Raw genomic sequence first — 14,486 nt, 5'->3', positions numbered from 1 at the left:
CCTTCCATCTCCCTGCAGAGAATAGTGAGATCATTCATGGTTCTCGTGAAATCGCCGTTTAGAGCTATTTTACGGTCACTGGCTGTTTAATCAGCCGCTTCAGGGGATTGAATCGACTTTGAAGAAGCTTAAAACAGGCTAACATGACATCCGTAAAAGAAAATCCTCTATATCAAGATGCATTTTAGACTTTAACAGTCTAGTCCAGATGTTAATCAGTAATTGTATTTTTTGGTGTAATAGGACATTTCAAATTCGTAACCACTTCGAAACGATATGCGTGTTTCCCTAAGCGCATATTTTCACCTACCAATCCTCATATTGGAAACACCGTTAGGTCCCTCTGCGGCTCTTGAACAGTTAGAGGATAGACTAACTTTAATGCAAGCGTCTCGTCCTCCCTTTTTCAGTTATTTCAGTTTTTTTTTAAATTAACCATGCATACTAATACAGGTATCCGAGCTAAAGAATCTACGTGAATGAAGTGCAGTGTCAACGGCGGCTAAGACAAACACTCAGTCACATCACCTCTGCACCGTGTTTAAGAGTTTTATTACTAATGCCTAAAGGAATTGTGGCTTTCTAATAACAGAAGGCATCAACGATTAAAGTCGCTAAATGAATACATTTTAACTAAAACAGGATAGATATGTCCTAAATATATATAATCGAATTGTGTTTGTTAATAGAAGTAACTAAATAAGGAATCATAACAAACTTGCATTTTTTTCTGGCCTACCGAGTGGATTACATCTATGTATTCCTCCGTATATCAGCTTCAGTTTTGAAACACCCTCCTACAGATGCAAACCATTTTTCTTACCAAAATAACCATTTTGTGTTAACATTTTACGGCAGAGTATAATATTATGGTATTATTATTTTATTATTATATTATTTGTTGTTTCTTTTCTTTCAAATAAATACCGGCTGAACAAAAATAACCCACCTCTGGATACGAGGACTGTGGACCTCCCCTTTAAATGCTTTCGCTCCGTTCACTTTCCAGTGTCTCATTTATCACTTGCTTCCAAACGAGGACTGCGCTGCATTGGGCAGGCGCTCCACACACTCTTGTCTACTGTGGAAAGGCGAAGCGCAAGCAAATATTTGGTCGTTTCGCGGAAAGCGGTTTTCGTGTCCGTATTGAAAATTGCCCTCCGTGCCAATGCTGAATAACGCCAGGACTTCGAAAAGAATGTGGATGTAAACCGAGGCGAACGGGGCTTCTTTGAAAACAGTGAGTGAGAATCTTTCTGCGACCTGGGATGTTTGCGGTAGCCTATTACGGTCTAGTGCCCGATGCAGAATAATGATGCGTGTAAACGCTGTTGCTTGATATGTGGATTGAGCGTTAGAGTTTAAAATGTCCAAATGATTTACATACATGTCCTCCAGAGCCTGGAGAGTGCGTTTGTGCACGTTAGCACATATTACTGACAGCGCAACTTCCTTGCAAAGTTTTAGTTTTTACTGTGTTGTTTTTACACTACAGGAGCATTTGAGCCGTAGTACTGACACTTTCTCTGAGTTCCCATTATTTTACATTTTTGGGTACTGGAGTAACTAGCTATTTTGTCGTATTATTGGGTGAGAAATAAGATGAAATGTCGTTTGGATATGGGATTTGACAGTGAGTATACGTTTATGAGACACGTCTAACACTGTTATAAATCGATAATTGCATTTAAATTTATTCTTACAGGAGGCGACAATTGGGTGCAGAGAGATGAATTCAGTGACAGACGCGGCCCACCTGTGAATCCAGAACTGTCCAGTGCTTTTCGTATTCGACAGCACCGCAGTAATACTGGCCGTGCATTTAGATTGAGAATTTAAAAAATGAATTTAATTTTTACTACCCTCCATCGCGTTTGTAAACTCACACAAAGCCTGGTTGTTTTAAATAACTCTGAGGTCTGACTGCACGCTCCAGTCTACAGGGTAAACAACTGCACTGATTCATTTCTGCTCTGTGCTTGGGTTTGAACCAGTATTGCAAAAAGGCCACGATGGCGAAGTGGCTGAAGGACTATTTGAGTTTTGGGAGTAAGCGAATGCCCCCTCAGCCGCCGAAACCGGACTATAGCGAGAGTGAAATCCTCAAAGCGTATCGCGTGCAGAAGAGCTTGGATTTTGAGGACCCATATGAAGACCACGAAAACAGATCCAGGAACGACGATGGATCCACAGAGGTCCAGAACGCGGGACTCGGCTCTCCGCTGAAGACCTCGGCTCTGGATATGAAGGTGGTATCTCCCAAACATCGGCTCATCAAGGTGGACTCGCAAGACCTTGGTCGGACCAAAATTCTTCTGAGCGCCGTGTCCCTAGAAGAGTCTCCAGAGCCAGTAAGTGAGACACGCCTTCAGCCAGAGCAACGGCATTCAGAGAGTGAACTTTTTATTTATTTATTTATACTATTTTTTTTGGGGGGGGGGGGGGGGGGGCAAACGTAGCACGTTATTTAGCTGGGTGCTTGTGGCTGGCGTCGAAGACCAAAAACAGTTCAAACAATCGAATTACAATGCTCGGAGACGCTTCGCGCTAATCCCTTTGTAAACCCCGCATGGATTTCTGACCCCTTTGAACTCCATAGGTGTCAAAGCACTGAGATGTACGCAGGGCTGGGGTACATGAATAATAGATTAAGCCTGCTTAAGGTTGCGCGCAGGCCCCTGTGCGGCTGCTCACCAGAGCCTAAAAGGCCTATTGTTTCCCCAGTGATCAGAAGCACGACACGGGCACAATAGGCACGCACAGTGACCGCCTCCGCGCACGTTAGTACATCTGTGCACTAAGACGTGCCCTGGCTGCTGGCGCTTTGAACAGGCGCATTGATTCCCTTCGTCCGTTAATCACTGCCCATAATGAGCGAGTTGTTTAGCCTGGCCTGGGGGAGCATGCAATCAGCATTCCTGGACAGATGTGATGCCTGCTATCTGATGGATGCACCGAACTCTTCCGGTGCATAAATGTAGTGGTGCAGTGTGGTTACACCACTTTATGTAAATACTTAATGTTTCATACATCATCTAATTACTTAACCCCAACCCCTACCCTGCTAACAGTGACACCGCTTAATTCCAATTATTCTTATCAATAAATTGTAAAACGGAATAATCCGATCGAGCCTTTGTGCTGTTGTATGATAAAGTAACACAACTGGAGACTGTTGCGTGTGGCGTCAGTGAAGAGCTGGTTTCCCTGAACCTGTGGCGTGCGGCTGTTGTCTGGGGGACCGTATGGCTGCCTTTGTGATTTGTCAGCGTGCCAGTCGCCAGCGGACACCCTCTCTGTGCCTGTGCCGAGAGACAAGCGCTCCTCCGGTGAACTCCGGTGAGATCAACGCTCTCCACCGAGCTCCTTCTGCCTCGCACGCCCCCGAGTGGGAGCCAATTTGGCTCCGTCATCTGTGCAGTGGCAGCTCTTTGCTAGACCAGAATGAAAATATGGATTGTAGACCGGGGTTGTGCCTAAAAGAATCACACTAAACACTGTGATACACATTGGCAGTCAGCGGTACTGTATGCCACAGATGGCACGCGGAGTAAGCAACATCATAGTGACCCAGGAATTTACTTTCCTGCGCAGTCTCGCACAAGCTAGGGATTCATCTCCGACTCCGAGCCCCTACTCCTGTTTGGCTTGGGTGTGAGGTCTCACCGAGGTCTCATCTGTCTCAGGTGGTGCCCTCGGCCCCGGCTGTGGGAGACATGGACTACTCAGACCCCTTTGACGCCCGCCGGGACGTGCAGCCTGAGAGCCACGCGGGCACCGCCAGGCCGGAGAACAACGGGTACATGGAGCCCTACGAGGCTCAGCGAGTGCTGGCAGGTCAGTCCCGCTGTCCCGTCGCCGCGCCGTCCCGCCGCTCGGCGCGTTGCGTTTCTGCACGGACGCTTCTCACTGCCTATCTCTTTCCTGTCTGTTTTACCCAACCACAGCGAACAACAGGCCATACTGGGCAGACTAAAAACCTTCTCACGTCCGATACAAGTCGTCTGTGAAGAATTCACACATCGAATATTAAATTAGGACTTGGCTTTGTTTATGAGCGCTTCCACACTAGCTGTGAAACATCTCGTTCTGCTCCACTCTATCATTAATTTAATCAGAGCGGTTTGGTTTCGGGTATTTGACTGGTGCTTTGACCAAGCTTTTAAAGTCGGTTCATTGCTTTCATTTCTACCCGACGACCGCTGTACATACCCTATATTTTAACTTCCGGGTCTGTTTAACTAGAGAATAAATCTCTAAAATTATTCACAAGGAAATTAAATTCATCATACGGTGGACTTGGTATTAAAAGGCCTTAAGATGGGATCATACAAGCCTATGACCCCAGGACACTAAACACACGGCCTATTGCAGTATCGGCTTTTAGTCGCTGCAGTTATCTTACTGAGTGCAAGCTCTTTCGCTTTTACAGGGGAAATCGGCTCCGTCTCATCTTTGGTTCGGCGTGTAATTCTCCTGCTCTCTGGCTTGCTGTCGCTGTCTTCGGTTAGTGCCTGGTGCTCAGGCTTTCACGCCCGTTTAGAGTTTTGCTTATTCACTGTAGGGTGTTCGGCCATGCCTCTAGAGAGTCCGGCTCCGTGAGTGTGCATGCATGTGCATGTGTCGTTTTTCAGTGTGCGGGCACATGTCCGAGTGTGTGTGTGAGTATGTTTTCCTCAAGTTTTCTTTGGACACACTCATTTCTCCAGTGCGATTTTCACAGGAACCCACGCGGTCCTATCAGCAGTGGCATGTCTGTGAGTGCAGGATATTTTAGGTTCATTTAAGGGGCATTTTTAAACAAAAGGCCCAACGCAGAGAAGCAACGTGGCTGTGCCAGGCCCCTGCTACAATACTGCGCTCATAGTACCGACTGTTGACTGATCCGATCGACCTGCTAGATTTCTCACGACCAGCGTGTGGTGTAGTTGCTTCATGACTGCAGAGCAGTTCGGGGTAATTTGCGTCATCGAAGGAGCGGTTTCCACAACAGCCTTATCGAGCCTTTTCTTATATTGTAACACAACTTGATGCCAGAAGTACTATATCATGGCTTGGCCTAGATCAACTGGTGTCAAAACAACCTTAAAAAGGATCAAAACAACTTGGCGAATATTCTACGGTTTTGACTGAAGTAAATAGTGTATTATCTTTGCACGCAGGGGTTTGAAAGCCGTTGTGTTGTGGTGAACCGGAGATTTGAAATGAAATAGCCTTCTAGACTTTTCCGCAGGTTAAGGTAAAACCTCAGCTATGTATTTAGATAATCACAGAAATGGTGGACATTTTGAACACATCCCTCACCCTCAGTCAGACCCCAACACCACCACCAGCACCTTCTGAGTAGTTAACGTCTGTGCCGAGGCGTCACCTCCGTATGTTCCGCTTACCCCTCGGTAAGTGTCGGAGTTGAGGTGGAGTGGGAATCTCTTGTGTCTGAAGCACTTAACGTCAACATGCCGCCAGCCCCTCCCCCTCACTCCTGGGTCTGTCCCCGGAGGCCTCCCCTGTCGCTATGGAGACTGCTGGGGCGCCCAGCAGAAACAAGTCGTTTGAAGGTTAAAGTTCACCCTGCCCCCCCCAACCAGTTTTCTTGATCTGGTGCTACTACACTCCCTCACTATCGTGCCTCTATGGCGATTGCTTTTTTTCCCAGCGCTGTCCAATGTTTCCTATATGGTGGTTTTTAGCTGTGTGTGTGTAAGCACAACTGCAAGAGGCTATTCTGCGAGAGCATCCTAGTGGTACATCATGACTTGGTATCTCCATGCCAAGTGTGTTATTATTTCAAATGGCATCAACAGAAAGAGAGATGCAGGCTGGAATAGGCAGCTCTTGTTTAGCTCTTGTTTATTCCCCTCACGCGTTAATGGGGACGGGTTTGCGTACTGGCGTAGCGCGTCCGTGTCCGTGTGATGTGCACTGAGAGGCACTCGTGGTTCGTTTTGTGATGCCTCCCATTTTTTGAGTGGAATGCAAATAGAAGAGGCTCCGAAAATAGCTGGAGTTGGAGAGTGAGAGTGAGATGGAGTGAGATGGAATTCGGGTGAGGCGGAGTGATACGAGGTGTTGAAACTCAACATGAAAGCCATCTCTCGCGATCGCCGTTCCAGACTCCCTCGCTCTCCTCCCCAGCCTATCTCACACACAAACACACACACGTTTTGTTCAGCCCCTCCATCTGAAACCACGAGCCTCTGCCAAGCTGCGCAAACACAATTTGTCCCCCCACAGACTCATTCGCCTCCACTCCTCGCCACACATTTTCATAATTAATGGCGCCCGGTGCGGAACCCAGCTGGGCGATGCAGAAATGGGATCGATTTTGCGTCGGGCCCTGTTTTTCCCCTCAACCTGTCTCCATTCATTTGAATAACTGAGTGTGGCTGCCTCATGTCCAGTTGTGGACCCCTGCTGCTCTCTCGGCGTGGACGCGACACGCCCATCCTTCCGCCCTTTCAGACCTTGACCTCGCCGTAACGCCGCCCGGTGAATCCCCTCTCCCCTTAAGTTATGACAAGGCAGCACTGTATGTTGCGTTATTCTCTGCTGATGTTTTAATTGCCACCCGTGTGCTCCCCCAGAGCTTCAGAGGCGTGCCGGAGGCCGGGGCCGAGGGGGCGTGCAGCTGTACGACACCCCGTACGAGGAGCGCGGCTCGGGGCTGGCGGAGGCGCCCGAGGAGGGCCGGGAGAGCAGGCTCCCCCAGGACGACGAGAGGCCGGCGGATGAGTATGACCAGCCCTGGGAGTGGAAGAAGGAGCACATCTCCAAGGCCTTCGCAGGTGAGCGAGGCACCCACCTGGAGATGGAGGGTTGCGGCGGCGGGGGGGATGCCGGGGATGCTTCTGCCGGCAACGCGCTTCGTGCGGTCGGGATCGTGTGGTCGGCGTGGGTTTTGAGGTGATACTTTACATGGCACTTTTGAAAGCTCACTGGGGATATGGCAGGGCTGTACTCTGCTCGCAGGAGCTGGTGTGTGTGTGTGTGTGTGTGCGTGCGTGTGTGTGTGTATGTGTGTGTGTGTGTATCCACAATGTGACTTTGTAAGCACTCAACGAGTAGATGCGCTGCACCGGGGTCAAGCCTGTTTCACTGAGCTATATGAATCACTCCTAAGCATCACCCTGCAACTGTAAAGCACTTACGGAATGAGAGCGCTTAAAGAACCGAGCGCTGTGCGGAATTGCACGAACGCGCCCGCCGGTCCACCTACCATCTCCACCCACGCACCCTCCCTCTTCATCAACCCTCATCATCCTCCACCTCACCCTCTTCCACACGTTCATCAGAGCTGATCACAGGGAGGATCAGAGGGAAGCGGGGCAAGAACCCCGATATCTCCACGTGAATTACAGATGTGGGTGTGTGATGGCGGAAGATCTAGACGTGGCCCACACCTCCTTGTTGCTCCTGCGTGGTGTCAGGCTGGGCCGGTTAGTGAGGAGTCAGCATTCATGTCTCGTGGAGGCGGAGTATGTGCCCGGGGAGATACTTCGGCACACTCGCATGAATAAAAGCAGACATGAACTCTCACACATCGTCTCGCGCTTCTCAAGCATGTGACGGCCCTGTGCTTCCTCCGCTGGTCTCTGATCGGATGTCACCTCAGTGTCGGCCGTCGTTAAAGTCCCACAGCCGGTGAAGCCTTTTACTGCTAATTACTGAACTAATGATCAAGAGTATAGAGAGGTGTGTGTGTGTGTGTGTGTGAGACCACCTGCCATTGCAGTTTTACGAAATCAAAATGGCCAATTTACAATTTTAATGTGATTACACATGTGTCAGGAAACACATCTGGATTCTGAGCGGAGCTTTCTGGGGTGGAGGTGATTGTGACCAGCAGGGCGGCAGTGTGAGACCTCGGCCATGCCTCCGCACAGTGGAGCGCGAGGGTGGAGTGTTGAGAGAGCTTTTAGTTCCCTTTCATCTGCCGTAGGACGTGCGGGGGCCCGTGGAGGCGTGACAGCGTGTAAGTGCGGTCGTGTGTGTTTCTGTGAGAGAAAGAGCGATGTGCATCCAGGGTTGTCACGCTGCTAGAATCAAAGCTCCTGGGAAGCAGTGCTAGCTCATCTATCAATTTATTTCACTCCCCACCCCCTCTCTCTCTCTCTCTCTCTCTCTGACAGTAATGAAAAGACATGTCTTATGAGATTCTGTCTTTCGTAAGCACACTGGGGAGGAGAGAAGAGCAAGTGAGAAGGGGAGGAGGAGTAATGTCTTACTTTGAAAGAGGAGAGAGAGAGAGAGAGAGAGAGAGCAATGGACGTGGAATAAGTGGAGTAGAGAAATTATGGCCTGAGATGAAACACTGATTAGAAAAGATGACTTGTAGTGAAATAAGAGGGGTGGATGAGTGCCTGCGTGTCACCGCAGGTTCCTGATAGAAGGTGAAAGCTACATTTATTCTTTCAATTTGGGTTTAAATGCTTTCACACTGCGCTGTTTTGGACTACAGCCTAATGGTACGAGCTAAGCTCTCCCCTGGAGAACAGCACTCAGGCCTTCTACTCTCCTGCAGGGAGACATTTCTCCATCTGGTCTGTAATGGACAGTGACATAGCTACAGATTGTCTATCTGTGTTTCAGTATAGCACAGAGATGGCCTCTGTGTGTTAGTACAGAGCTGTGTGCAGGGATGCATGGAAAAGGGTGTGTGTGTGTGTGTGTGTGTGTGTGTGTGTGTGTGTGTGCGCATGTGTGTGCGTGTGTGTGTGAAAGAGAGAGCACCAGTGTACTATATATGTGTCTGTAGTCTGTGAGTTTGTGCATGAGTGGGTGTTTGGTCATGTATGCAAGCACACACACACGTGTGTGTGTGTGTGTGTGTGTGTGTGTGTGTGTGTGTGTGGAGCAAGCACAAGTCATTTGGCAACACCAGCTGACCCTGTGGCCCTATGTCAGCATTACATGGGCCAGGAGGCAGGGAGCCATACAGGGTTGGCCATGTGCTCGGAGGCGTGTCCAGGGGCGTGTCCATGCAGCACCAGGATTGCTCCAGAGCCAAAATGGCTGCTCACGGTCCACACTGAACTGCCATCATCTGCGGGTCAGACAGAGCAGGTCACTGAAAATGTGTGTTGTAGCTTCCCTCCCATAAGAACACATGCTGCCTCTTCTGGTGCTGCAGGTTCACAGAAGTCTAGTTATGCGGACCCTCGCACGCACAAGCTCTTCCCAATCTCTGTAGTAACGCCCATGTTCCCATATGTTTATCTTCTGGTCACGCTCTTTTAGCACACCTATCTGTAAAACTAGATAAAAAACAGATAATAACAGATCGAGTGAAAGAGATTTGCAGATGAAAGCAGAATGCTGATTTAAAGTGAAAACACATGCAGATGACTTTAAACTGGGCTACTGGTTCAAACAGCCTTCTGTGCACAGCTAGAGTCATGTCTGCATGCACCTTCTCCCCCTGTGCGAAGCTGCAGGTGCGGTGTGTGTGTGCACGTCTGTGTGTGTGTGCATGTGTGCGCGTGTGTGTGCGGGCGTGCGTGTGGCTAGGTTAGGAAGGGGGAGGTCATCCTCTGATCCAGTCTGCTCTACCTCTCCACACAGGGTGCGTTGTGTGACACTAGACATCAATAATGCACACAGAGTGAGCAGAGTGAAAGTGCTGTGTGCGTGCGTGCGTGCTCACTCAATAATTAAACAGACAAGCAGGAGATGTATGAGGCAGTCTGTTTCTTTCTTCTATTCAAGCAGTGGTTTAGAAAGAGGGAATGGGGTCATCTTAGCTGGTGGTCTGTTATAAAGCTGTCACACACACACACACAGACACACACACACACACAGACACACACACACACACAGACACACACACACAGACACAGACACACACAGACACAGACACACACACAGACACACACACACACACAGACACACACACACACACACTCACACACACACACACACAGACACACACAGACACACACACACAGACACACACACACACACACACACACACACACAGACACACACACACTCACACAGACACACACACACACAGACACACACACACACAGACACACACACACACACACACACACACACACAGACACACACACACACAGACACACACACACACACACACACACACACACACACCCCTCCCCCTTGTCCTTCTGCTCATGTAATCATGTTAAAGGATGTGATGTGACCGTGCAGTACAAAAGCTCAGTGGCTCTGTGCGAGTGTGTGTGTCATACGTGTTGCAAGACGGAGATGGTAATACATTGCTAGTGCACGTATGCTCATCTCCCGAGTTCGTCCCGTGTGCCTGCTGACACCTGCGATTCATGTCCAGTGGCTTTCTGTGTCTCTCTGTTTTTATGCTTTTTATGTTCTGTTTTTTCTTGCGTGCTTCTTACTTCTCCCATCATGTCTGCCTCTTGAAATGTAATAACTCTCTCTCTCTCTCTCTCTCTCTCTCTGCCATTCCCCTGTCTGTACTGTCTCTGGGTCATGACCCCATTCAGGGTCTGATATGAACGGGCTGCCTGAATTGCCCTGGCCTCCTCCGGTAGGCCAGCTGGAGGAGGAGCCCGCCCTGGGTGAGCAAGGTGACCTCTGCTGACTCCCTCCCACTGTCGCGCATATAGATCCTGCTCGATGTCACAGCCTCCCAGCATGGCTACCGTAAAACGAAACTCCATTTCCCAGAAAGCCCCTGTGCCCAGATGCGCCCTCCCACCCGCACCCATTCTGCATCCCTGCGGTGGAGTGAGGTGTAATGTGAATGTAGCATGTGATTTTGCTCCGTCCCCTCAATAGAAAGACTCCCTGTGCTGCTAGCGCCGCTTCCCTAAACCCAGACAAAGTTTGCCGAGCTGCAGAATTAGTCGAAGCGTCAGCGTCAAGGCAAAGTGTTTTGTAACATATATGTTCTCTCTCGCTTCTTTTTAACTTTCGCTCTCCTTTTATCATTTTCTCTCTCTCTCTCTCTCTCTGTAGTGCAGTTTGAGTGTGCGGAGTGGGACCGCTCCTCCTCTCCGGATCGCGCGCGTTCCTCTAGGGCTGCTCTCGTCTCGGGCAGCGCTAAGCTCCGGAAGCCCAGCGAGCTTGCCCCTGTGCTGGGGGAGCGTGTGGACCCAACCCTGCCCCTGGAGAAGCAAGTGTGAGTGCACACAACACACGCCCAAGCTGGCATCACAGCATACATACATGGGTATTCTAACTACAAAACAGGCAGTCATCTGTGACCAAATGGCAGTTGGGGGTGGGTTGGGAAACAGCTCTCCAGTGATTACACACTCCAGTGATTACACACTCTTGTGATTACACACTCCAGTGATTACACTTTAGAGTGGTCTTAGGGAAGCCCTTCCCTCCATGTGTTTTAGGAGGGGTGTGAATCATTTATATGGCTGATGTGTGTATGGTTATGCCATTAGACAGGCCAGTGGAGTGTGTCTGACCTGGAGTCAGCTGTGCAGGCCACACTGTTTCCTTCTCCATCAGAGTCATGCATTCAACAGCTGCTGGGATGGGCCTCCTTATGGTGCTACTGAAGTCCCACCCCCACCAGCATACTACCAGCCAATGTCGTGCAAGCGTTCAGAGAGCTCACGGCCTCTGTGCATGTGGCCGTCGGAGCTGAGTGTGTGTGTGTGTGTGTGTGTGTGTTTCAGATGGTACCATGGTGCTCTCTCCCGCTCAGATGCTGAGTCTCTGTTGACACTGTGTAAGGAGAGCAGTTACCTTGTGAGGATCAGTGAAAGCAGTCACTCCGAATACTCCCTCTCTCTAAGGTGCAGGTTTCAACACACACACACACACTTACACACAGCACCACCCACCCATCTGTCACTCCAATTGTTTGTCACACATCCACGCGCTAGCCGCTGTTTTGAGTTCCTTTGAATCCAGTTGTTTTCCTGCTTTTCTTCATCGGCATTCATTTCCTTGCCATTGTTTGCTCTATTTACTGCCACAATCCATATCCCCTCCTCCATCCCTCCATCCCTCTCACTCTTCTCATTTTTGCTCCCTGAGCAGTAATCAGACAGGTGAAGCATTCCGCCACTGCACACAATCCTCCTTGCCCTTGTACTAATGAATACGAACGGCCTACTGCAGACTAAACACGCACACACACAAAATCGTGCACTGAAAAATGAGAATATGCTGGTGCACACAGTGAGCACGCTAAGTGATCAGAGATCCTCGTCGAGCCCGGTGTTGGCATCTGCCCCAGAGTGGCAGCTTCTCAACGGGTGTCCATCCACATCCACTTTGACATGAGACCTAACTACAGATCGATGGCTCGCACAGTAAACTGGCCAGTTTAGAAACAGCATTACATTTGACTTATCATTCCATTTTTATCTCATGTGGCATTTGGGTAAAAGGTTTAATAAAAGTGGAGGACAAATATCGATAAACAAAGAACAGTGCGCGCTTTCGAAGCAGACGGTGTCTCCAGTTTGAATCCCCCCACCCGTCGGTCAGTGTTTTGATTCTCACATACTGTACTACAATGACAGTCTGCAGCTGTTTCTATAATTAGAAATCCAGAGGTGTAGACAGGGCCATCTTAAAGGGGAGGCACAGCCTCCGTCTCGGCGCTCCGGGGCATGAGATCACTTTCCCGCTCCCTCGGCCCGCTCTTTGTTCTTCCGGTGGATTCCGCTTTTGCTCGCGGTTCGAGCAGCGCTAACGAGATGCGAGTTGCTGGAACCCGTCCTGGCAGTTGGCTGCTGGAGCTCGACGCTACCCTGCCCGTCCCTGGGAAGTGTTGCTAAGACCATTCAGCAGTTTTGCATTTAGAATTTTTTAATTGCTTCAGCGCAGGAGTCCTTTCACGGATCCTGTTTGTTAACTATGTAGCCATGGCGACTGCAGCAGCAACAATGTGTAACAATGTGCTCTCTCTCACGCTCCTCCCTCTCCACCTCAGAAGCTGCCAAGGCTTCATGCACATGAAGTTTAGCCAATTGAAGGACGGCAAGTACGTTTTGGGCCAGAACAGCCAGCCATTCGGCACCATCCCGGAAGTCATCCACTACTACACCAGGCACAAGCTGCCAATCAGAGGAGCCGAACACTTATCCCTGCTATTTCCTGTGCTGGTACAGACCCTCTGATTGGCGGAGGGTTGTGCCAATATCGTTTCAAGCTTTCTTCTGGATCTGGAACAATTAAAAGACAATGATATCTGCGATGCTTACACAAAATTTTTGGATTTTGGACAAAGTTAAAAATTCTTTTTGACGTTTTCCTACATCAATAAACTAAATTAAATAACAGAATCCACTTGTTTATAGTATGTTTTATAGAACGTATTGTATCACAAGTCTTGTTAAGCTTAAACTGCAGTATTTGACTTCCCAATAAGCTGTATCATTACAGGTCATTACGTTGACCTGCTGCCTGACGTTCTTGCATTACTCTGTCACAATGACCCTTGATTTGTCTGTGCGGGTTAACATTGCTGGTATCTCTGTCCCTCTGGATGCCCACAAACTGGAGACACTGTCCACAAGCCCGTTTAAGGTTACACAGCTAACAAACCTGCCCTTTGATCAACATGGAGATGTTTTCTGTCACGTCGTCTTCTAGAAGTGTCTTCTAGACGCCAAACCCCGGTGGCCATTGTTCATTCTTGGCTGCCCCGGAAGGCTTCAGAATTGCTCTTTTATTTCTGTTCTAATGGCTGAACGCTGAAGTCATTTGGGGTTTGGGATTCTGGTTCGTTCATATGGGTGGTCTCAGCTTGGCCTGTCCACGTGTCTGTGACAAGTGTCTTTTTAGTCTTCACCATTGTGCAGAGTTAAGAACGATGTGGTGTTTGAATTCCAGAGAACTTATTGCTACGAGTGTGTTCGCGACCAAGACGTGGTTATGAAAGTGTTTCTTTAGCTGCTGTTATTTTGGTATGTGATATATAATAAATGTTCTCCCTTTAATCCTCTGCACCTTTAAGGCTGGGGCTTCATTTGCCAGGTCAGTTAGACCACACTGAAGTGGAACTGATTGATTAATGTATGGCTTCCGCAGGAGGTGTTTTCGTGATGGACAGCTTCTCCACGTTCGTTCCCAGAAAGTCACATGCACGGCACACCTGTGGCTCTGTCTGTTCCCACACTAGAGGCACAGCGTGTGGAGGAGGGCAGAGTGTTGCATGGGAGCAGACGTGCCCATGCTTTTCCCCATTACTGGTCACGCTTCTCTTCCTCCTTCATTAACTACTTTGTGTGTGCGTGCGTGCGTGCGTGCGCGCGTGCGCCTCATTCTTTTGGTGTTGCTGGAATGGAGGGGGTTGGGATTGCTTTCCATTACACGGCCGAACGAAACTGATTACTGGTGTAAAAAAGGGGAAAAAACTATGAAACACATTGTTTCTCTTCCTCCTGTACACTACAGACAGGTGTGTGTGCCTCTGTGTGAGTGGGTGTGGGTGTGGGTGACCCTGGCATCAACAGGCGTATTTAGGCCGTGTGGCTGGATGGCGTGTCCAGCTGTCTGTCATCATTTGTGCTGAG

General features: G+C 49.2%; 1 protein-coding gene across 4 annotated transcripts; it reads left to right on the top strand.

Annotated features, from left to right (window-relative positions):
* Positions 1–1,002: 1,002 nt before the first annotated feature.
* shdb (Src homology 2 domain containing transforming protein D, b) lies at positions 1,003–13,891 on the top strand. Of its 4 annotated transcripts, XM_027025773.3 has the most exons (9): positions 1,003–1,240; positions 1,706–1,804; positions 1,995–2,351; positions 3,687–3,837; positions 6,585–6,785; positions 10,482–10,565; positions 10,957–11,119; positions 11,634–11,753; positions 12,902–13,891. In XM_027025773.3, exons 3-9 carry the CDS (start codon positions 2,013–2,015, stop codon positions 13,086–13,088), a joined length of 1,245 nt encoding a protein of 414 aa, XP_026881574.3. In that variant the 5' UTR covers positions 1,003–1,240; positions 1,706–1,804; positions 1,995–2,012; the 3' UTR covers positions 13,089–13,891. The 4 variants fall into 4 exon arrangements, with proteins under 4 accessions (XP_026881574.3, XP_035379020.2, XP_026881575.3 ...); XM_035523127.2 differs by having other exon boundaries at positions 1,706–2,351; XM_027025774.3 differs by having other exon boundaries at positions 1,004–1,240; positions 1,706–2,351; positions 10,482–10,556.
* The last annotated feature ends 595 nt before the right edge of the window (positions 13,892–14,486 follow it).

The sequence above is a fragment of the Electrophorus electricus genome, chromosome 26 (genome assembly GCF_041902795.1).
Source record: "Electrophorus electricus isolate QZ-2024a chromosome 26, ASM4190279v1, whole genome shotgun sequence".
In the NCBI taxonomy this organism is placed as follows: Eukaryota; Metazoa; Chordata; class Actinopteri; order Gymnotiformes; family Gymnotidae; genus Electrophorus; species Electrophorus electricus.
Note: the sequence above shows the minus strand (reverse complement) of the source record. Positions and strands in the feature narration are given on the sequence as shown.

Excerpts from the sequence above, each read along its gene's own strand:
- shdb (XM_027025773.3), top strand. The coding sequence starts at position 2,013 with ATGGCGAAGTGGCTGAAGGACTATTTGAGTTTTGGGAGTAAGCGAATG. Across the intron at positions 3,838-6,584 it reads GGCTCAGCGAGTGCTGGCAG|AGCTTCAGAGGCGTGCCGGA; the intron begins GTCAGTCCCGCT and ends GTGCTCCCCCAG. Across the intron at positions 10,566-10,956 it reads GCCCGCCCTGGGTGAGCAAG|TGCAGTTTGAGTGTGCGGAG; the intron begins GTGACCTCTGCT and ends CTCTCTCTGTAG.